The 24,346-nt window shown below is 44.3% G+C and overlaps 1 protein-coding gene across 1 annotated transcript; it reads left to right on the top strand.

The window, feature by feature from the left end:
• Positions 1-782: 782 nt before the first annotated feature.
• Positions 783-24,294, top strand: SETD7 (SET domain containing 7, histone lysine methyltransferase). The gene is made up of 8 exons (XM_082482821.1): positions 783-876; positions 6,097-6,226; positions 11,255-11,456; positions 13,393-13,582; positions 15,313-15,394; positions 16,511-16,628; positions 16,924-17,081; positions 18,057-24,294. Exons 1-8 carry the CDS (start codon positions 837-839, stop codon positions 18,235-18,237), a joined length of 1,101 nt encoding a protein of 366 aa, XP_082338947.1. The 5' UTR covers positions 783-836; the 3' UTR covers positions 18,238-24,294.
• The last annotated feature ends 52 nt before the right edge of the window (positions 24,295-24,346 follow it).

Here is a 24,346-nt window from a genome sequence, read left to right as displayed (position 1 = left end):
GGAGTTCTCTCTCTCCCGTGATGGCAGCCATCCTGAGAACTCCCTGCCCTGGTGCCGGAGCCCCGAGCCCTTCCCTTCCCCCCGAAGCCGCAGCGCTGGCAGTGCCCCACATTGGCTGTCACTGCTGGGAGCGCACGGCCTCCTACGGATGGGATGGGCTGAGTGCAATCCTCTATATTTCATACTGGTGTCGGGATCAATATTTGTTCTTTAGTATTATTAATGTTAATCATTTAGTCATATTCTATTAAACCTATTTATATTCCAGCCCTTGGTTTTCCTTGTTTTCCCCCGATTCCCCTTCCCGGGTGGGGAGGGAATCATCAGGCGACAGAATAATTGTCTGAACGACAATAAATTGCTGTGGGCTCCTCAGACCGTGACAGGCGGTTAAATCCCGAAGGTTCAAGATCGGTCCTTGGTGTGGGGCAGGAAGAGTGCCGTCACCCTCGTTGGGGCTCCGTGAGGCATTTCACCCGCCGCCTTAGCAACGTTCCGCGGGCAAACATTTAATGGTTAGCCTCGCGCCTCCGCCTCAGCGCCGTGCGCGGCCCCGTCAGCGCGCGGGGGGAACCCAACGCCCGCCGGCCGCCATCTTGCTGCGGGGTGGGGGGGGTGGGGGGAGTGGGGGGGGAGGTGTGGAGGGGGTGATGGTGGTGGGGGCGTCTCCGCCCCGAACCCGCGCGCCTCGGCCACGCCCATACCCCGCCCCTCCGAGCTAGGAGAGGGGCGTGGCTATGTGGAGGCCCTCCCTCAAGGGGGCGGGGCGGCGCGCCCGCGCGCGCGCCCGCCCGGGTTACCGCGGCTGCGCCCCGCCCGCCGCCGCCGCCGCCGCCATGGACAGCGACGAGGAGACGCTGGAGGAGACCGTGGAAGGTACCTGCCCGGGGGGGGGGGGGAGGGAAGAGCCGCCGGTACCGACGGGCAGGCGAGGTGTGAAGGGGGGATGGCGGAGGGGGGGGCGCGAGGTGCGGGGCGGCGGCCCGGGAGGGGCGCGCGGGGCCGGCGGCAGCGCATGACATCAGCGGGCTTATGCAACGGCCGCGCTGCCGCCGCCGCGCACGTGGCGGTGTGTGACCGGCAGCGATGGGGGGGGGGGGGGGGCAGCGCCGTGTCGTGGTGCCGGGCCCGGCGGTGGCGGGGGTGCGCGGGCGGGTCTGTCCGGCTGCGGCCGCGGGCAGGTGGCGTACCGTGGCTACAGGCCGCCGGCCCCGGGAAGCCGTGTCCTTTGGGGCGGTGGAGAGGCGTGTGGAAAGGGGGACCCGTGGTCCCGGAGCCGCGCTGGCCCCCTCGGGGGGGGAATCTCGGGGGTTGCCTGTCCTCTGGAGGCGGGGGGCAGCCTCTCGGGGAGGGTACGGTCCCCCGGGTGCAGGTGGCAAAGGGAAGAGGAGGAGGGCAACCGGAGGAGGTAACTAGCCACATCCAGAGCCGGAGTCGCCCCGTACGGCAGCGGGAATGCCCATCTGCTGGGCAGTGCGCACCCCCTTCTCCGCTCGCCTGTCGTGAGGGGGAGGGCTCCCCCTTCGCGGGTTGTGAGGCCGGGGCGCGGGCCTCCGGCAGGCACTGCCGAGGCAACGCTGGGCCCGCAGCGGCCCGGCCCCGCCGCCCTCCTGCCAGGAGGCAGCTGGGAGCGCGGTCGGCTCTTGGGCAAAGGCGGGTGGGTGAAAGCGCCGGCTCCAGCCAGGGGTTAGTCCTGCCGGCAAGGGCTTTTCAGCCGTTGGGGTTCAGGGCGCGAAGCGAGGGGGTGACGAGCTGCCGGTCGCGCCGCCCGCGCCCTGTGGCGGGGGGGGAGGATGAGGCCTCACCGCACATCTCTCCCCCAAGGAGGCGCCGAGCGCGGCGGCGCGGTCTGACAGCGGAATGGAGCGGCGCGGGTGCTGCTTAGGGTCGGGGTTTATGGCCTTGGGTGTGCGGTGACGGAGCCGAAGAGAAGCTTCGTTGTGTGAAACGGCGGTTGTGAGGGGCGCGAGGTGGTTCGGACGCACGATGCTGTGGATGGGGTGCGCTCTGCGCCCTAACAGGCGCCTTTTTTCCCCTCCTTTTCCTCCCCGCGCCTCAAATCTACCATTGTGTCTCGGGCAAAGAGTCGTAGTTTTGACCCTCGTGTCACAGGTAAAGCATTTTGCCATATCGTGGATTTGCGCGGCGTTTCTGTAGGCCCAAGTAAGGAGTTTTTTAAAGCACGCATTATTCAGCAGTGTATACAAAATATGTGTTTTTCTGAATGACACGGAAGCAGGGCGCTGTTTGGGGGTGAATAGGTTGGCTGGGGGTTTTTTGCACCCACCCAAAGGAAGTTAGAAATACGACAGAAATGAACACAGTATATATATTTTTTTTGGGGGGGGGGGGGGGGAGGAGAGGTTGGTTTATTGTTGGTATTCCTAAAAAATCCATCTGGCGTCTCAGTGGCCAGAATCTTTTATTGATGATGCACACTGTACGTCTTCTGTTAAGTAATAGTAATACTGACAGTAAAGGGCTTTTATCTTTGGTTTGCACACATCAATGGTTTTGGTAAGTGCTGCATTGTGAATTAGCCCCTATTAGTGTAATGCCTTTTCTTGAAAAGTTCGTTGTCTGAGCTTAAGAGATATCTGGAGAGAACCTTAAAGAAGTAACAAAAGTGAGGTTTTACAATAATTTAAAAACATGTTTAGACATTGTGGGTTTCTTTTCACGAATGGAGGGGAGAGGCGAGAAAGGGAAGTAGAACGCTCTGCTTTGCTCCCACTGAAATAATGAGGATTTTTTTCCATTGACTTCATCGGGAAGAGAATTAGAGCCCAAGGCCTCAGCCATGTAGGAAAAGTTGCATCTATGTAATTAAACTTGAAATTATCTTTTTTCCCCTGTTGATTAAGAGATACTGAATGTCTCTTGTTTTGTTGGGGGATATATTTATTTTTTTTCTTCAGTAGGGGAAAATCTCTGGCATATTAGAAGAATTGGATTCTTTGTACTATGGCTGAGATTAAGACTCTGTATAGAGGCCATCGGATCAAAGCTGACCATTTAAATCTCTGGGATAGCCTGTATCCTAGCATGCAAAAGTCCTGACATGCGTACTGTGTATAAGCGTGGCAGCTTTTGTGTTGGGCTTTACATTCCAGCAAAATCTTGACAAAACTGGATAGTCACAAAGAACGAAGTTGGAAGTTTGTTTGTTTGTTTGTTTGTTTGTATAGTATAATATATCAATACTGTCAGTGTATTTTTTTTTTTTAATCCAAGTGTTTTATAAAAGCTTTGCTCCTACAGGGAGAGGAAAACTGGTACTTGTCTTGTTTAAGATCTGTTAACTTACACCAGTATACCCTTCCCGTATTGATAAAACTGAAGCCTTTATAGTTGTTTTTGTTGCAAAAGAGGTGTCCACATCAGAAGTTTCACTGACCTTTTAGTTAAATTGACATAACTGCTAAAAGTTTTCCCTTCTATAAAAAGGGGAGTCCTGACTGAATGGGAGGGAAAAAAGCCTTTCTTCTGTTTGGAGAGAGCAGCACGCCGCCCTTTCTGTTTTAAAGGGTTCTTCTTCAAAGGTACTAAAAGCCTTCAGTGATGTAGCTTTTTTCTCCCCTACTTTTGCTCTCTCTTTTTACTCAGTTAATTCTCTTTGGGCAGTAAGCAGTGTCTGATTGGTTTTATTAACTTTTAAACTTTTAACTGTTTTCAATCTAGCTTGGACTGGGAACTTACATTAAGAACGCAGTGGTGTTTTGTGAGGTGGCTGAACTGGAAGAAGCAAGGTGGGTTGCTACCCCAGAGCGGCACAGGTGGCTCGCAGCCACCCAGCTCTGCTGTGGTGTTGGCATGCAGGGTCAGCCTCTCAAACCAGCAACAAAATGACAAAGGGAAGAATTTTCTGCCAACTTAGGGGCTTGCACTACTTGCAGAGGGTGCTAGGCAAGTGCCAGAGCAGGTGCGAGAGAAACTTTGGGAAGCACATGTGGGAAGGGTGGAGGAGGGAATCTTGGCTCTGGGGTGAGTTCAGATATCTTGCCATTATTTTCTCCTGTACACCTTCTTTCTAGGTGCCTTTCCCTACTTAATGTAACAAGGGCAGGAGATGGGTAATAAACCTGCACAGCCTTACTTGGTTACTTTGAGAAACATTTGCTTAGCTCTTTTTTCCCTTCCTCTATCTTTGTCTCGGTCTCTTTTTCTCTCTCTCTCTCTCTCTCTTTGGTTGGTGTTTATTTTTTTTTTGGTAAATGAAATTTTACTTTGAGATAAAACAAAAGTTTGGAAATGTATCCTGACAAAGCATGCTGTGCTGTATGGCATTCTTCTGTCAATAATTCTAGCATTAAAAGGCTAGGGCAGGTCATACGCTTCATAGGAGAGGACTTCTTAAGCAGATGCTGCCCCACATCCTTACCATGCCCTGTCTGTGATGTCCCTGAGGGGCTGCCAAGCATCCCAAGGAAGCAGTAGTGTATGGTGATGTGAGAAGAACACGTGGGCGTGCGTGTACCCTCTAGCTACCGTTGTCCCCGCAGAACCCTGTGGACTTGTTGCAATCGGGGCATGAATAGATGGATTTCTGAAGCCACGTGGGTGGCTGGCTTTTCCCACTGCTGTCTGCACAGCTTGTTTTCTCTCTGGGCATAAGACTCGAGGTTTGGTAATACTGAAGTGCCTCCTGTTGCCTGCATCAGCCTGGGCTGTAATCACTCCCCCTCACACTAGAGTTTGTTTGTACCTCTCCATATGTGCGTCGAACCTTTTCAATTTAGGGCAAATTTGGTCAGTGAAGAGCTTGATCCAAAGCCTGTAGAAGTGGATGCATGTGCTGTCTCTTATCTCTACTAGGCTTTGTATTCCTCACCAAGAGACTCGGGGGATCAGAGGTCAGGTTTTATTTAGACATTTGGAAGAACATAAATATACGCTAGCTTTTATTTATTCATCAGTTTTCATGCAAAAGTTATACCTGCTAAAATGTCACGATGGGAGCTTGTTATACCCGCACCTGGTGTATCACTGTGCTGAAAGCAGCCCTGCTGAGCTTGAGCATCTTCATTCTGCAGTCGGAGCAATGTTCTGCCAACGCAGTGCTAAGGACTCCGAGTTCACACAGGTAAACTAGATGATAAAAATTGTTTAAAACACTCTTCTTCCATTTTCTTTTGGCTTTGAAGAGGCAGATGGAGATGATATAGGAGTTATGTTATGCTTTCACTTAATTGGAGTTGGCCAGTTGTATTCTGTAAAATGCAGACCCGCGCAGATGAGGAGGATCCAAGCGTGTTGCGCCTCCGCTTTCCCCATGTGCAACAGCTGTAACGGAGAAAACTGATAGGGCTAGGAAGGGGAACAGGTGGGGGGGATGTAATGTGAACACATCAGAAAGGCGCTGGAGAGCAGCATTTAAAATATGAAATAGCAACTTGACTGGCATATTGCAAGGGCATAGTATTATAGATATCACATGCTTTTATTTCTTTAAATTCCTGTGGATATAGCTTTGAGGTGGCACACCCACATTGTTCTAAGACATGCATTTATCTAAAGAAAAAAAAAACAAACCTTTGCTTACTCAGTGGGTTGAAGTCTAAATCTATTATGTTCTCACCGGGAAATACATATTTTAGATAAAGAATTATTATATTTTTGAGGACGTATATTAACACAAGAGTATGAACCTTGTTTCTGTTAGAAACACGTCTTTTTGCTTAGTCTCGTCTCTTCTCTTCTCTTCTCTCTTCTCTTCTCTTCTCTTCTCTTCTCTTCTCTTCTCTTCTCTTCTCTTCTCTTCTCTTCTCTTCTCTTCTCTTCTCTTCTCTTCTCTTCTCTTCTCTTCTCTTCTCTTCTCTTCTCTTCTCTTCTCTTCCTCTTCTCTTCTCTTCTCTTCTCTTCTCTTCTCTTCTCTCCTGACCCTTTTTATTTTTTATTTTAAGCAAAGTGTGTTACACAAGTACAGACTTCAGTTGTACTGAATCTCTGATCATGGTTCCCAACAAGAATGTTGTGATGCAGATCACTGTTTTGCACTAGGGAGCTACTGTATTTCAAACATCTACCTAATCAGAACAGGTTTGCAATTTTATATAATGTTTAATGTGTTCTTTTGCTCTTTGCATTTTGTTTCAGGGCATCTAGATGATGACGGGTTGCCACATGGATTCTGTACAGTCACCTATTCTTCGACAGACAGATTTGAAGGAAACTTTGTGCATGGAGAAAAAAATGGCCGTGGCAAGTTCTTCTTTTTTGACGGAAGGTAGACACTGACTCTTCAATTCTTCCTCTATATTCCGCCTCCTGTTTGCAGTGATACCAAACTAATCTACATTGATTGTATGCTGCTGAGTTTCTGGATAAGCTTTCTCATTAAAACCTGTAGCTGGAAAGTTTTCTCTACTGCCGCTGTAGTCATACCTTTGTGGGCCTGGGGGCTTTGTGTGCAACGTGATGTCTGGAGTTGTTTGCTAGTGGGAGAATGCAGCCATGTGGGCTCTTTTAGCACTGTAAAGTTATGAACTAATTAGAGACCATGAGAACGGGGAGGTGGTCAGAGCTATTGGAAACCGTGCTGACAGCAGCTTGGACTATGAAGTTCAAGTCTATAACTGCAGGTGGAATTGTTTGTCTTATAGCCCTATATGAAGACTGCAGCTGGACTAGGAGCTCCCTGTGCCAGACCTCGTGCACAGACATAGGATCTTGGCAGAGAGGTTTACCCTCTGCTTGGTCTTGGAAATTGTTCAGTGGTTAAAGGTCTGAGTTAAATATGGTTTTGTTCCCAACTCTACCTAATCCTCTGCAAGTTGTTTGTGGCCTGATTTATTTTCAGAAAAGCCCCTATAATTTCCCCTCTCTTCACTGGGAGTTGTGACAGAGAATTTGAGGTAGTCTGTGCCTATGTGTGTGTTTTCTTCTCAGGTCTTCATTATGAACACCTTGTACATCTTCCCCCAACTGCAGCATTTCTCTATGCAGTTGCTCAGAACTTTCTCCAAAGGAGCAGCAGATGTATAAAATGACACGATTCTTCATGGTTTTGCAGCTGTTGGTGGCACTATGAATAGCAGCTGTTAAACTGACAGTCGTGCCGGGTCTACTCTCCTCCTGCTCAGCGAACTTCTGAGCAGGAGTGGAGGTATTGTGCTCAGTGAGTCAGCTCCTTGTCTGTACTTGCCTGTGCAATTGCTTCATATTGGGGATTGTGTTTGGTTTTTTTTTTTCATGAGAAAGATAATATATTTATTCAGTTATGCAGAAACTGATCAGGCCTCTAAGCTTGGATGAAGAAAAATCCCCACTGTTGTTGGTAATGGGCTTATTAAATCTTGTGTGAGTAACTGAAAATCAGTACTGGCCAGCAGCTGACCTCTCTAAAATAGCCTTTTTTTTTTTTAAAGTTGGCAGACAGCATCTCTATGGACACATGTACATAATGCTTCTGTGCTTGCTGATGATCTCAGCAGAGCAGTTGCTGATTGTACAGTCAGAGAAACTGACCCGCTATTTTGTTTGTAGGGCTGCTTCTCCAAGTAATCCAGGGTATAGACAGTGCTCTGTGGGAGAACTCACACTGCTGCCGAGCCTTTTCTGTACTGCTTCAGTGTTGCTAACTTTTCTTTTTCCTTTTTTTTTTTTTTTTTTTAAATTTTCAGAACCCTTAAAAAAAAAAAACGGAACAGTTGGCTACTGTGTGACTTCAGGAACTAGCAGAATGAAAATACACAAAAATAGTCTGTAATATGGTTTTGGAAAACAAGATATTTTTATAAAGTGCCCTAAGCTTATTCTAATTTAGCTAAAGGAGTATTAACTGAGCAGTGACTCTAGTTACTAGTTGTGCAATTTACCTAGCTACGTCCAGCTGGCAAGAGTAGGTTCTTCTTTGAAATGGATGGTGCCGGTGTCGTGATGTCTTGCAGGAAGAATGACCTGGCCTAAAACAGGACGTGCTGTTTCCATTACCTGTGCCACGGGCAAGGCTGAGTGTTTATCAATAAGACAAATTAATCACCCAAATTTCTCAAAACACCTCTCCCCTTACAGTGTTGTGTGCCTCAGTGCAGTGAGTTAGCTGGTTTCGGCATTCCTGGGTCTGTTTCCCTTGCAGGCTGCTGGTAAAGGCTGACAGCTGAACTGCTGTAGCGCTGTTGTTTGGGAGTAGTTGAGCCCTGTCAGACACTGGACTGGCAGCAGTGTAAGCATTCTCATTTTTGGGGTGTTGGGAAATAGGATTGGCTGCCTTGTTTGCCTCAGTGGAAACTCTTCCCTTTATTGGAATAGCTGTCCGTTTCCTGTTGTTTAAGGGAGTGGAAACCTGGAATGAAATATCAGTTGTTTTTTCCTCCCCCTTCAACAATGCAACAAACGCCAACATATTCTTTCAGAGAGAGAAGTTTCACCTCTGGCATACTCCCTGTTTTGGATCATGTGCTTGAGCTTTCATTGGTGCTAAGGCTTGCTGGAGTGCACTTCACAAAACACTTTGCGCAATAACTGAAAGCGTGAGCGCCGTGTTTGGCACAGAGCTGCAGCTGCTGTTCTCCCCTAACTAGAAACTCTTATAAACTGACGTCTCCCAGAACACAGTAGAGAATGGTATTATTTTTACGAAAAAGTTTTCAGTGTTCTCATATAGAGGCAGAGGCTGGGAGATCAGGGAGCGAGGGATGAATGGATCTGGGTTTGTTGATGTAACTTGGTACCTGGAAGCACATTGCAGTAAATATTACCCCCTCTCCCCAACTCTTTATCACTGGTTTATTTTCTAGATAGGGGATACCCTAAAGCCCCTCTAGGTCTGGTAGATAATAGGAAGACAGTACATCTGATGAATCTTGACTTTAGTTAAAACCATGCGTTATCCCAAATATGATAATCTGAGAAGCAAACGGGAAAAGTATGGGCTAGCTCAGGGTTTGTATTAACAAGATTTTGTTTATGCAAGACACAGGAGCTCTTTATTCCTCTTTGTGCTGATCAGGTCTTGGCTGCAAGTACCTTGTCTGGCTGCAGACACCATACTTGGAGACCTTTATAAAAAAAGAAAGAGAGAGAAGGGGAAAAAATAAAGAACTCCAAAAACTGTGAGAAGTATAGAAGTTTTAGAGAACCTGACTTTTTAGGCTAGGTTGAAAGACATGGAATTCTTTCTTTAGGTATCTTTCTGTTGATTTCCTTAGATGATAAAAGAGTAGAAAGAGATGGATCTTTGGGACGCTGTTTGGAGCTTAATACAAAGAAAGAAAACCTAGACATTTGAGTGACAGTAAAAGAAAAGATATTTTTTTACTAGTGCTGAAGCACTGTTGTAATTTAGCAACTTGTGAACTTCAATTAATACCATTAAAGGTAACAAGAAGTTTTTTTGGTCTGTTTCATTACATAAACGGGGGTCGACTGCTTGTTTTAAAGGGTAGCCCTACATGTGGGCTCGGTGTGTGGTGCCAGCTACAATGAAATTCAAATCTGGTGATCTGTGGTAAACTAGAGGAGAAAGCGGTGTGATTTATAGTGGTGTAAGTGCACAGATTTCTGGTGGTTCCCTCATTTGCTCTGCTCCTTCCCTGTGCTGTGGTGCCGTAGCCCTCTGTACAGCTCTGTAGCAACCTGGATCAAGAAATTGATCTGACCGAAAAATAAAACAGCTTTCCTGCCCCTTCCTGCTCTGCATCTGGTTTGCACTGAGGCTGTGTGAGCATTGCTGTGCGACAATGCACAGTGTGAGGAAAGGAGCTGTTTAGAACTGCATTGCTATGAAGGCAGCTGTGAAAAACCAAAGCTGAAGTCTTGTTTCTAAACACGCTATCTGTCGTGGGTAATGTACTTTCTATTACTGTGGTGTGTTTTCCCATGGAAACCTCAGCCAGCTTGCCAAAGTTATGTAAAAACAGTGTGAAGCTTTAGAAGCCAGAAAGTTAATTCTGAGAAAACATTCCTTCTGCAACTCTTGAAAATACATTTTGTAAAGTTTTGTGAAACATGTAGATTCATGTGCTCCCAGACACTGTTTGGGCTTATGCCTTAGAAGTCTGCATCAGAAAAAGAATTACACAGTGAAAGTATGTGTACTGCAGCTGGCTGTTAGCTAAACACGCTGGGGTAAAAGTTAAACGATTTATATTTCCTTATGCTAGTTCTAACCTGAGAAAGAAAGAACCGGGTAGGTCCTCTTTTATAGTTACGCTTCGTTCTTTGTAGTTTCTCTCAGCAGCCTTTTTTTAAGAAAGGAAGTGAAGCAGATTGCAAGATATTATTGCGCCCCTTCTGAAGGGTTTGTGAGACAAAACCAAAGTGAAATGTTTCTTTGTTCAAATCCGAGCGCAGCACTAGTTCTGTTTGACAGGCTGTATTCCATTTTAAAAGAAATACTGAAAAACGCCAGTGCTTTTGGCAAATCCGGTACAGATTGCTGCTAAGTGTATTGCTAGGGAGCTAACGCTACACTGGTAGCAGGTTGCAGTTTGTGCCCTTTTGCAGTCCACCTGTATGGCAGTTCAATTTCACCTCACCAGAGAGATGTCGGTAAAAATCCAAATGTAGGAGGTAGAAAATCCTAATGTGAGAGTAGCCTGCTTGAGCAATAATTTCTCCTTTGACCATGAGCGTCCGTTCGCTGCTGTAATTTGCTACTGCAGCTTGTAAACAAAGCTCAGCAATGTAATTTAGATGAATAATGCTGTGCCCTTGCAGCGCACCCTGGTGAAAGGACAGTGTAAGTTGTCCTCTGCCTTTGGAGGTCTGTAGAAAAAAGTTTCTGTTTTCCATCTTGGCTTCCCAGAGAAGTAAGGTTTACCCTCCTATTCCCCTTCATCTTGTTCCCCTCAAATTTGGTTGAAACTAGCAAACGTGTCAGAGTTTCAGACATGGGGGATAGTGATGCTGGGCAGGGGATGGAGGAGAGATGCTGCAAGCGATGTCCCAGCGAGGGAGCCCCAGCAGCTGCTGCCGAGCCTTTCAGCATACCTTCCCGTCTGCCTACGCGTGGCTCTGCCCTGCGACAGCCTGCTCTCTCGGAGAGAGGCCACTGAGAAAATGAAGAAAAGCTGTGATTGTTGCAGTGGTGGTGTGCTTTTTGGGGTAGGGTACCCAGCAAACCAGGCATCAACAGTTACCTCCTCCTAGGACCTGGCTTTCTTGAAGGTTTCCCCTCAGCCTTTCTGTACCAGTAATACGTAGAATGGCGAGCAGAGGAGCAGGGTTGTGCTGTGCCTCGTGTTGAAGCTTTGGGTTACCCCTTAGATAGGTGAATAGTCTTCCACTGCTGTTTTCTTTCTCTCTTTACCAGCACCCTGGAAGGGTACTATGTTGATGATGCCCTGCAAGGCCAGGGAATCTACACTTATGAGGATGGAGTGGTTCTTCATGGTACATACGTGGATGGAGAGCTGAATGGACCAGCCCAGGAGTATGACAGCGACGGGCGGCTGATATTCAAAGGGCAGTATAAAGACAACATTCGTCATGGAGTTTGTTGGATTTATTACCCGGTAAGCCTGACCACCTGCTCTCTTTATTTCAGAATAGTACCATTATGTAGCTTTCTTTTCTCCCCAGCTGAAACAAATATCCACCATGACCCAGCTATTCAAAAGTCAACACACAAAAATCTGGGTGGAAGATCTGTGCATTTTCATTTTGGATAATCCAACATACAGTTTAACCTTTTCAGCATTGAATGTTTGCCCAGTAGACAGGATTCAGTAAGGCTGCGAGATGGCCTCTGCTATTTTCGTCTTCCAGGGAACTTGGCCCCTTGGAAGTGCATTTATGTGCGCCTCCTTGGGAAGGCTGGGCTGGTGATTTTGCCACTTTGTAGTGCGGGCTGCAGGTGAGGAGCATGGGAGCCGTGCAAGCTATTGCAACCTGCAGGTCTTATTTAGCTAGGAGGGGAGATTTTGTCCGTTTCTGCAGGGTATGTTATGAAGTCTGGCTTCCCCTAACGAATCAGTGTAACTTTTTTTTAAATTTCTATTCAGCCTTACACAACACTGTAGACTTGAACCTTTTAATCTTTACCTTGTGCTGAGGAGGGGGGAACATCTGCATGTAATTAAGCTGCTGGTCAAAACCCAATCTATTTCTATGCTACGTATTACACATACTTTAGTTGCAGATTCATTTCAATCATTTATTTACTGTTTTACATTTATTTACTGCAGATTCATTTCAATTCACTTATTTACTGTTTTTCACTATTGCCATTAAACATGTGTGTTAGAATTAACAAATGCTTGGTGTACCCTGCCAAACAAGTAGCAGTTTTCCGGTACTAGTGTATAAAATGCACACAGCAGACCCTTCAGGTCATATGTCTCCCGTTTCATCTTCCAGCTGACGAAGTGTTGCTGTACCTTCTGGAAATGTGGGTATTTAGAGGTTGTTTATCGTTATCATCTTGCCAGACTAAAGAATACAAGGTGTTTCAAAAAAAAAAAACCAACACCTTTACCATTTGTTTATGCATGGTTCTGTGCATGATGCTATGTGCACAAATTTTTACCCAAACTTTAAGGTTCACTGTTTCTTACTACGGTATGTTTGAAGCTCTTTCATCCTTGGAGTTGAACAAAATGGTGCCACTCTCAATAGAGTCTGTGCGCAGCGATTGTGATCTAAATCAGTCTGTTTCCACATCACACCTGCTGTTTTTGCTCCAGGGCATTATTTGAAGATGTTTCCTTGTCCTTTTTGAAATGAACACCTGAAGTTGTTAGACCTGTGCTAATCTGCATCTCATTCTGCAATTCCATAAATCGACCTAACTGGAGTTGCAGGCAAATCACAGATGGCAAAGCCCAGGGCTAAAATGTATAAACCTTAGAGAGGAAAAGTGTTGCTGATGATGGCTTTCAGCAAACAGTTGTTCTTGTGGAGTACCACCTGACATCACAGGGGGATGCTGGGGACAGAGGAACCTTCCAGTCGTCTAGCAAATCTTTTTCTTTTTCTTTTTCTTTTTTTTTTTTTTTCTTAAATAGGCTCAAGTCTTTTGATGTACGATGAATTAGCAGTGAGCAAGGCAGTGTTTTAATTTTTTATTTCCTCCAGCACAGTGTCACACTAAAAAAACTCAAGACAAAGTTTGTGTGTGGCTTTGGGCCTTGGTTCACGGACTGTTCACGTAAAAATTTTGCCAGTTGAAACTCAGTATTTGTGTCTCGTGGAAGGAAAGACCTTGGGTTTTGCCTATTTCAAACAAAGTAGAAAACCCCGTTCATGTCTTTTATCAGTTTTATCCTGACTGGAATGACTTCACCCACCCTCTTCACGTGTCTGTTTCTCACCCATTTTCATGATCTCACATCTGAACTTACTGTAGCTTAGATTGCTTCTTTAAAAAGTTGGGGAAAATCTTTTTCATTTTCTAAAGAGAGTAAAGTACAACTAAATGCTTTGCATTTTCCTTCTTGCCCGTGCTTTCAGGATGGAGGCAGCCTTGTGGGAGAAGTGAATGAAGAAGGGGAGATGACTGGAGAGAAAATAGCCTATGTGTACCCTGATGGAAAGACTGCATATTCTGGAAGGTTCATAGATGGAGAAATGATAGAAGCAAAACTGGCGACACTGACATCTCTGGAGGATGGGAAACCTCAGTTTGAAGTAGTACCAGGCAGTAAGTTCAGCTAACGCAGAAACTTGTATTCTCACTACTGGCTCTTTGCTGCAAACAGCTTGGTTTCTAAAACATTTCCCATTAGAGACTAAAGGCTGGCTGCGATAAGAAAAGAAGTCTATTAATGAGAAGCCCTTTTTCTCAATGATAAAGTTGGAGAGAAAGGCACCTGGAGCGATCCCTTTGCTCTGGGAACAAAGGGGAAGCAGTGGTGCTGCTGAACTGCATTCCATAATCTTCCTCTCCTACATGCTCATGGGCGCAGTCTTGTTCCTTGCACACACCATTGCCATCGGTGCCAGCATGAGAACCTGCTTAACTGTGTTAGTGCTGGCACAGTTACAGGCTTTGTCTTGTTAGTAAAATAGGGAATAGGGAGCCCTAAAAGTAGGGAGGGAGGCCATGGTTTCGTTGTAGGTCTGTCGGTTGGCTTTGTGCAAGCGAACGTTAGCACTGTGAATATTCTGGCATCTGTGTTACGGGACTGAAAGGACACGGGGACTGGAATTAGTGAACTAGATTCAGCTGTTGTGTAACAGTCTGATTCACCAGCACCCTTGAGTCTGTCTGGTCCTGCTGATAGAAAGTGGCTATGAAATCGTTGGGGTCAGGATGGTGCCTTTGACCCATGTAGTCAGTGCTCCTTCTTCCAGGGCAGCGGTGCCTCGGGCCGATAGATCTGCAGTAGTTTTGCTGCTCTGAGGTGTATGTGATGTTTTGGAAGTGAGTGGGTTAAAGTGCAAGCAGGGCCATGAGTAATAAACAGGGACTATGCTAACACTTTTACCGTTTTGCCAGCAAAGATTGTCTCACTCGATATGAAATAAGAACATAAAACTTAGTGAAAAGGTGTTGAGAAGCAAATGCATGTGACTATTTTTTTAAATCTCTCCGTTGTAATAGCAAATCAAAATGTAACTTAAAAGGTAGCTTGTAAGAGGGTATAGTGGTGCTTTGTAAATGGGATTTAATTACACTCTGGGGGAAGTTGCCTTCAGCCAGAACAGTTCTTGGACACCAGGGACAATGGCCTTTTATCAAACGTTGTAATATTGTGTTTTGTTTTGTTTTGTTTTTCCCATCTTATTTCCACCTGTATCTTAACCTATCTCCCAGATAGTCCTCTGGCAGTTAATTGGAGAGGGATGTAGGGTTATAATTAGAGCTATACTACTGAGTTGCTTATTAATGGCAGGAAGTAAACTATAACAAGTATACTTTGTGATTACTGAACGTGATCTTCTGGCTGAAGTATCTTCAGAATTTGGACTAGAAGACATTTCATATTTGAAAGTTTTTTATAGAAAGTCTTTCTATAGGAAGTCTATAGTCTTTCTGTAGAAAACTATAGAAAAATAGATATTTATTTTTAAAAAAAATAATGTGTTATTGAATATATTCTTTTAAAATTTGCTTTGCTTTTAAGTTTTAATTAGAGACTCTGGGAGGGTCAGTTTCGAAAGACCGTCCAGTCTTCCTTTAAAGGTTAGTAGTTTGAAGAACATATATATCGCCTTTTTGTGCTACTCTAGTATGTTGAGGGGAAAAAATAATCAAGAAACTTTTACAGGTGCAGTTCTGTTGAATACTGTTTTTTGGAAGCATGACGTTTACTTCTCGTAGTCATTAAAATTTAATTCTTGAATCCCTTAATCAAGTTAAGGGTTGCATGCTTTCAGTACTGCCAATTAGTTTATTTCCTTTGTTGATTTCTGGTTGGTTTTTTTTAGGCCCAGTATACAGTTTTGACAAATCTACTTCATCCTGCATTTCTACAAATGCACTTCTTCCTGATCCTTACGAGTCAGAGAGGTAGGCCTTTTTTCTTCTCCACTTTTCCAATATTGTCCATTTTTCTTTGCTGTTGCATATTTAGGGCCTAATTTTGCAAATCTTTTCTCATTTAAAATTTAAAACAAAAAAGTGTGTAAGGGTTTGTGAAATGAATCCCACTACCGCACATCGGTCATCATTTGACTTGACTGAATTTCTTTCTGATTCGCACAATAAAATTGCACTCTAGTGGATAGAACACAGCAATACTTTTTAAAGAGATTAAACTAGGATCATTTCTTAGCATTTCAAAGACATGTGCAGTCAAGTCTTGGGCTCCGCTGATAGCCCACATCTACAATATTCCGTGCAAAAAAAAGTATGATGTTCCCTATTTTCTAGATGTGTAACTGGCTTCAGGTTGCGGTGTGCTGCATTCAGTGTGTCTCGCAGCATGGCACGCATTGTACGAAGTTTTCTACCTTCCCTACAGATGTAGCAAAGTGGCAAGAGTAAATCATCGAGCTGGAGGAAAATGAGATACTGCTTGCGACAGCCCTGTCCCTCAGCAATTGTCTTGTAGTCAGTTGGTGATATCTCTTCCATGGCTACTCCACAATTACACTCTTTACCTAGACTTTTAAGAGGCCTTGCTCTGTAGGTAGATACCTTGATTTTAATCCTTTTCTGATACTCTGAAATATCCAAATAAGTGACTAGTAAAATGCTGGCATTAATTTGCATCAAGTACTTAAAGATCTAGGGCTTCACCTTGAAAACTCTTGCTCATCTGTGCATGTACACATCAGCACCCTCAGTAGTGGCGACCTCTGGGATTCCGGTATGTTATTGAGGGTGTTACTGAGTTGAAGCCGTCATTGAGGAGTAACAATAGATCGGCACTTAAAAAAAATTCATTTCAAACTAATAGATGAAGTCAGCCCCGACTTCCCACCAAATCTCTATTTTGCCAAAATAGAATGTATGGAGGAGAGGAAGGAGAAGAAGTTGCATTTGGAGGTTTTGAATTATTATTATGACTAGTTTTATTATTATATTGAGGTATTAGTTTTGATGCCAGTAGTGTTGTGATAATACTTCTTGAAAGTGAAAACTTTAACCAATCACTAATTCCATGTCCTTTTCCCCTTGTAGGGTTTATGTTGATGTTTCTCTAATTTCCAGTGCTGGAGAAGGATTATTTTCGAAAATAGCAGCAGAAGCCAGTACAGTTATGTCCTTTTACAACGGAGTGCGAATTACACACCAGGAGGTAAAGGAGAGAAAAAAGTCAGTCTGAATTTTCATTGCTCCTTCTGAAATCTTCTTCCTGTAGTAGGATTTTACACCCACCACTTGCCTACCCTTAAGATTTAATATGATGGAGTTTATTGAAAGAAAGTGCATGCTCACCTGCGTATAAATAAAGTGGTCATTGTTTGTTTTTTTTTTTTAAATTACATACATACAGGAAAAGCTTTAGTTGCATATATTTGAATGTTTGCTTTCAAACTGCTGGCAAAGTTGACCCCTCCACACACACACTGGATTTTTGCCTTGCAAACTAGGTAGACAGCAGAGACTGGGCCCTCAATGGAAATACAATATCCCTCGATGACGAAACGGTCATAGACGTGCCAGAGCCCTACAACCACGCCGCCAAGTACTGTGCCTCGCTGGGGCATAAGGCCAACCATTCTTTCACTCCTAACTGCATCTATGACCCGTAAGTAGAGTCCCGTGTTTCGGAGAAGCATCTGTAGCCTGGTGGTCTGGGCTTACAGCGTGTTTCTGGGCAGCCGAACGGGGCTGGGAGTAATGGGTCCAGGCACTGGGAGGAGTTCCTGCTCACCTGGGCTGAGTTGGAAACTGGCTGGCATTGCAGGTGTTTGATGTCTTTTGGGACTTACACCATGGAATATCTTGAAGTTTGCAACTGTGTTAATTTTGCCGTGAACTTTAGGAGCTGCCTCTTGATTCTAAAATGTGTAAGCACAGCTCTGTAAATCCTAGCTTGGCTGGGACTGCACCACTTTGCTGAACTACTTGATCAGCACTATCAAATATGCTGTCATTTCTGAAACTCAAAAAATAAGCGTCTTGGTGGTCTGCAGTTGGTGCAGAGCACTAGAAAACATTTGATGTATACATATGCTCAAGGGTATAAATATTTTCATACCAATGTATAAACTAACACACCTGTGGGGATATATATGTAGAAAATAGTTTTCCTTCATTAAATAAGCCAGTTCCCTTTACTGTGGGACCCTGGGAGTAGGTGTACAGAAGTAAGTTACGATTGTTCGGTAGGTAACCTGTACTGAGGAGATTAAGATGGACAATTTTCCATGCTCTCCAGTCTCTTGTCTATACTGTTTTCCTGTCATGCAGATGTTTACCTCTGCAAGCCCAAGGCATATGGCAGTGATTAACTTTGTTTTATTTACTTAGTACAAGCAAGCAATGTTCCAGGACTGTTGAAAAATTTCAAGTAATAGAGCTACCCAAAGCTGTCCTAATGTATCGATGGTTCTGCCCTTATTACTTAAGTCTTCATAAGATTGATTCAAACAGATTTCATCTGATATCAGATTGTGTGATACTATTCTGAACTGCGAGTGACTTCTGAAACTGTAAATGGGGCTAACAAAATCCGTGAATTGACAGCTAAGCCTAGCAAGGGTGTTTATTCTCTGTCTAGGTTTGTTCATCCTCGTTTTGGGCCTATCAAGTGTATCCGTACCATCAGGGCTGTGGAGAAGGATGAAGAATTAACAGTGGCTTACGGATACGATCACAACCCCGTTGGGCAAAACGGGCCAGAAGCGCCGGAGTGGTACCAGCTGGAACTGAAAGCTTTCCAGGCTGCCCAGCAAAAGTGAAATGGGAGCTCCCTCTCCGTTCAGCAAACTGAAATAGAAACTTGGATCTATGCACTACCTTTATACTGAAAACTGGACAACCAGGGATTGTTCATGCTGTTGCATCATAACTTTGCATTCTGTGTTAAGAGATAAGTTTCTTGCATACTAACTAGGTTTGACTGTGTTACTCATAGCAGACTTAAAATTAGCTAGCGTTGCACCAGTCTTATCTGGAGAAATTATTTAATATTCTATACGAGACGTGATATTCTTTGGTAGCTTCTGCTTTTGCACCATATGCAAAGATGCCAAAAGACTAGACAGGAAACTAAAATGGGTATATCGTTCACTTTTAGTCGGCAGACTTAGTGTTGCTCTCTATCTGCCTAGGCATTATTGTGCAACTGCATTTTGCATATATGCCACTTGTGATGATAACAGTAATATTTTGATATTCTCTAATAGTAGCATAATTTTGCCTTTTTAAACCTTTGATCTGAATCTTGCAATAGAGCAGTTTATTTATTAGCATATAGGAGGCTGGGTTTTAACTCCCCTTTCCTCTTGTCTGAATGTTGTTCTTTCTAAAAATCCTCTTTTGCAGGAGAAAATCCTTTCTAACTAGTGGAAAGGCTTGTGTGTGTATGTGAGAGTGCTGTGTGTTGGTCTCTGTGGCTCTCTAAATAGTATAGCAACATGTCCAGACCTAATATTTATCTAGCCTTTACGGCTGGCTTATTTTATTTAATTTATGATTATGACACGCAAATGAAGCTGTTCTTTGCATGAAGATTTTCTGAAAGGAGAAAACGGATTCACTTTTTGAGGGACTTTTTCAGAAGTACGTGTTCTGGAAGGCAAGCAAATTACTTGCATTAGTGTCCATGAGTTGGTTTGTGTATTTCACCTGTTGAAGTGGCCGGTTCTCAAGGCAAAAATTCTTGCAATGAGATGCTTGCGTCTCACGTGAATTCTCTTAAAGGAGGTGTATGTATTTGAGGGCAGGCTGTAGCACTTGGTTAAGGAGAGCTGTAGCTTTTGTACGTGTTCAGTTGACAAAGAATATAGCCTTGTAGCTGTCGTTTAGTAGTACTGGTTTAAGACACAGTAAATTAATATAGTATGAGATATCAAAATAAGATTAAAAAAAAAGATGTGAAAAGATTGTTTTTGAAAGACAAACAATGAATGTAAAAACATCACTCTCTGCTCATATTTAGAAATAGCAGTCAATCCATAGCTTTGTTGCAGCCAACAGTGGGGGCTTGTGAAAAGTCATCTGCAGAGCTGTGTTCTGGGGTTTTTCAGGGGTAGGGAGATTGTGCATTTTTTTCAGATACTGTACCGGTCTTACCTAATGCTGTATGAGAGAAATAATGTGTCATCTCAATCTGGATACGGGAGCCAATGCTTGGACTCCGATGCTCTCTTTTGGGTTTAGAAGCTTGGGGGGGAAAAAAACCTCAAATGCATTTGCAACACTTTCTTTAAATGTTTGTAGTTTAAAAAAAAAAAAAAAAGTTTGTATATATGTAACATAAATGATTTGGGAATCAGACCTGCCTTTCTATTGCAACACATTTTAGCTGGTTGCTTGAATGGTTGGAGGTGTCTGGCTGTTTGGGGACCTAGACATGGAGAATGTGTTGGGTTGGTACCTTCAAATGGAAGGATGAGGTTGCTGTTTTGTGCAGTCTGAGAATCCTTGCTTTGGTACCTGTACGAGGTTAGGAATTATTAACAAGGACCACTCTTAATTTGGGGCTCTGTTTAGTCTCCGTGACTGATCACAAACCTTTGCCAGCACTTCACCATTTAAGCTTGCACAAAAGCTCCTCTGTGCTCGTGCTGGGGGTGGGGGGGACACGGACACACACACAAGTAGGCTCAGGGCTTTTTGACACTCTTCCAGCAGTGATCTGAATGTGAGCTTTGACACCACCCATCTCCTTGCGCTGGAGGCTCAGGCCACAGCTCCGCTCCTCATCCGAGGCAGGTGGCTGGCGGAGGTGACAGCTCAGGGACTCGGCTGAGCGTGCGGGGACAGAACTGAGCCTCACAGGTTGAGGGAGAGTTGTCAAAGGCTGATTGGCAGCATGGCTTCAGCAAATCAACCTCAAAAAGAAATATGCATGTCTTGATCTTCCCCTGCCCGCCCACAGGTCATTATTTTAGATCAGTGCTGTTTCAGCCGTTGGCAGGAAAGCGTGCCTCTCTGGTCGTAAGCTGGGGTGTGTGTCTTGTGGACTACTCTGCCAGGACCATGAAGTTTGCACAGTTGAGGCTTGTGTTTAAGTGCAGGGAAGAGGAGAGGGAAGATATGTGGCTGAACCCTTCTGTGAATGGATGGTGATTCCTTCCATAGTCTTGATAAGCTGCTTTGGACTGCTGGCCTCTTTGTGCCCGCTAGAGAATTGTGCTTAAAACGTTCTAATCTCCAGAGCTCCTTTGGCTTCGTTCCTCATCAGTTTCTGATTCCTCTGCTATCTCTTCTTCCTGTGGAGCTGCTTATGTTTTAATAGATTTGTCAGTCTTCATATTGCCTGATTTTTGAGATAAATACAGATAGGTGCTCTTTGCACATCAAGTTTGAAGGTTGCATCCTAAAATCGGGAAATGCTGGGGGGGAGGAGGGGGAAAGGCCCCGAGGCATCTTCTGCATGTTCTCAAAAGCTGTTAGTTTGGTGACAGTCAAGCAGATTCTCTTGCTCTTGCGTATGCTTGTAGCCTGGTAGTATGCCACAGCTGTGGCTCTTGTCTCTGTTAGCTCTACTGTCCTTTTTCTCTCTCATCTGTTAAAATCTATTGGTCCTCCTATAGATCCCTTCTTCAGTGACCAACCTTCTATAACAGTTGCGATTATAAAGCTGCTTTGGCTTGATTCAGGACCAAGCCTTTTAATTCTTCTTCGTTCTATTTGTGATCTGTTAGAGTGGAGATGGTGGGGATGGTTTTTACCACTGGGTAGTGAAAGGGCTCAGGGCTCAGTGTGTCCTTCAGAGGTTTTTGAGAGGTATGCGTTGGCGACAACAGGTTCAAACACAGGTTAGTTACAGAACTCCAAATAATGCCTTAACTTGGTCAACGTATTGCAGCTCAGCTTCTGGGGCTCACTCGATAGCAAGACCAGCTTAGCAAAACTATTTATCAGTAGTTACACAAGGCCCACACCAAAACATGGTTTTAATTTGGAGCAGAGGAAACAGTCGTTTTGCAAAGCGATCCATTTGAGTTTGTTGGATGCAGCTGACCGTTGATGAAGATGCAGTAAGTAAAGAAGCTCCACTTCTCAGAGTCTGGCCAAAGACCTGTCCTGTCGGCACAGAAACTGGAAGAAGAGCTGACTCCTGTCAGCTGAGCCTGGGTGAGCAGCTGGCTCTCAGAATACCCATTGTGACTAAAGAATGGCATAAGAGAGCCTGGAACTGCTGCTTTTTTCGGGTATGGATCAGTTCCCAACGTCTGCCTTTGGTCTGCAGTGCTGCACGTGGCTCCTCGGTGATGCGGGAGGGTTGTTTAACCTGAGCTCCTTTATGAGAAGAAGCCTATATCAGCCCATGTTAGAGGCTGCTGATTGTCTCTTTAAAAAAAAAAAAAATCTTCCTGCTTACAGCAGCACTGCATTTGTCACCAAGAATACGGAAACTTAGTTTTCTGCAGAGGTGGTTAATCTTGGAGACAAGAGAGCATGAGAAGTTACAGCTGAGAGCTACCTGCTGCTGGGTCACTCCCCTGGATAAGAGGGGAAAAGGGTGGTCTCAGGTTGAGTCTCGTGCCGTAATTTTACATTTTGGGATCTACTAATACACCTGATTTTCCTTCACAAATCTGAAAAGGCTTTTTTTTTTTTTTTTTGTTGGTAATTAAAGAAACCTTAACCTACATAAATACATGTCAGTCTTAACTGTTGAAAAAGTCAAAGGAAATACGTGGGTATGACTCTTCAGCGATCAGAGTGAGAACTGTGACAGCTTTTTGACTTTTGGTGCAGTTGTGACAATACCCGCTAGGTTGGCCCGTGCTTTTGCTCCTGGGTGACTTGGCACAGGTTTTAAGACCTTTGGGAGGTCGGTTGCACAGCCTTGCGAGGCCAGGTGTTTCAGGAGCGCCTAGGTTGCCTTCTTCTCGGTCCAGCCTTGTCTGATGCGGAGCGTTCGGTGCTGCACACAGTTGGCAGTGGCTGTGGTTTCTTTCCCAGGGCTGTTGTAGCACACTGCTGGTGTGGAAGTGAGAGTGCTGTCAGGGATTTCTCACCCTCCGCTGGGCACCGGAGGAGCAGAGTAGCCAATGTACCCCGTCTGGCATGAGAAACCAAGAAGTGGTGGAAAATCACCCCTTTTCTGTTTCCTTCCCAGTTGGGTGCATCTGTCCTTCAGTCAAAACCGGTGCTCACCACTTCGGTTGCACCAGAAACTGTACAATGTCGCTTCTGTCTCGGAGATCTCTGTGATTTCTATCCTTTCACTCAATTTGATAGTCTTTTTGGAAATGCTGCCGTTGCGATGAGGTAACGGGTTGTACAGAGCTGGTTATCTGCTGCTTTGTTTTCCTCTGGCACAGCAGAATTGCTGGAGCTGTGGGTGCCTGAGGAATATACCTCCAAGCACTTAAAAAAAAAAAAAAAAAAAAAAAAAAAAAAACCCAATTGCTTTGAAAACAATATTGCTGAAGTGTCTCCTTATATGCTGGGGTGCTGCATTAGATGCCTCTTCCTCACTTATACCGCGCCGTGGGATGCTGAGAGCAGTTGGGCGAGGAACACAGGAGCAGCTTTGCCCATGGGTGTAAGTGGGCTTCACGCTCACCTGCACCCCAGGCAGAACTTGGTCCGTTTGCTTTGTGTACTGGAAACATGAGAACTATATTTTTGGACAAAGCATTTTTAAGCAGTCTTATAAGGGATATTTTTTTTTTTTTTTTAAAAAGGTGCAAGATTGAGTGCATGTTTACTTGCCCCAGATCAAAGGTTTTGAACACTAAGGTCACTATCTGTTGAATGGACCCTCCTCTTGGCGCTCTTCTGTCTTCAGGCAATTGAAGCTCCTGCCCTCTTTCTCTACCAGTTTTACTGTAACTATTTTTTTTTTCCAGAAGAAATATATATATACAAAAAATCTAAGCAATTAAATGTTCAAGCCATAAAATCATGAGTGTGGGAAGACCCTCTTCACAAGTTTTAACATATTTGTATGTAAAATGATGTTTGTATGAAATATTTTCATGGTAGAATGAATATTTAAAAAAAAAAAGTTCCAGTAAGATCTAAACCAAATTTAAAAGGATGTCTTTTTGTAAGATGCAAGTGTAATTGATTACCAATAAGTAGACTTTTTTTTTTTTATGAAGGGAGATGCAACAAATGATCTTTACAATTACAAATGGTCGCTTCTGCTATTTGGGAAAGTATTTATGCAGCGTTATGCACAGCTGTCATAAATAATTGCAATAGCAAGGCCAGTCACATCTTCAGGACATACCTCTCAGCTTGTCCCTCCGTGATACTGTACAAACGGACCCACCCCTCCTTTCTGCAGACTTCCTCCCAGAAAACCTTTCCTACTGTAGCTGTACTGAATTTAACTCTTGAGCTAAGATCCAGACTAAAATTGTGTATTACCTAACAGTTTCTGCTGGGCCTTCTGCTATTTTAATACTCTTTAGCCCATAATTACTGGGTGTCTCTGTTCTGAAGAACTAAGTGCTAAAGAATAATCCTTGGGGTAAGCTTACACGTGTGTTAACAGTTAACCCCGGAGTACTTAACTTGTATACAGTACTTGATAGGTGTTTTATGACATTTGTACTCGAACTATGAGCCTTACTGAACATCTGTAGGTTTATTCATGACTTTTAAAAAATGGATAACTCTAAGAAAGATGTTTACATGAATGATGATTGCCCTTCCTTTGATGTTATGAATGAGGTTTTTATAGTGTGTTTGGGTGTATGTGCAAGGAAGTAAGAAAAATGTTTCTGGGGAAAAATAGACTTGACAAACATTTGTAATAAGTGAATTTTAAAGATTGCTTTAATTGCGCTACGAAGGCAATGCAGATATTAAAATATTCAACAGAACTGTCGTCTGCCCTTGTTATTTGGGTGTCACGGTTTTGGGCATCGTCCCACC

The sequence above is a fragment of the Vanellus vanellus genome, assembly GCF_965231255.1.
Source record: "Vanellus vanellus genome assembly, chromosome: 4".
Lineage (NCBI taxonomy): Eukaryota > Metazoa > Chordata > Aves > Charadriiformes > Charadriidae > Vanellus > Vanellus vanellus.
The sequence above is the reverse complement of the archived record's forward strand: the minus strand, read 5'-3'. Positions and strand labels throughout refer to the sequence as shown.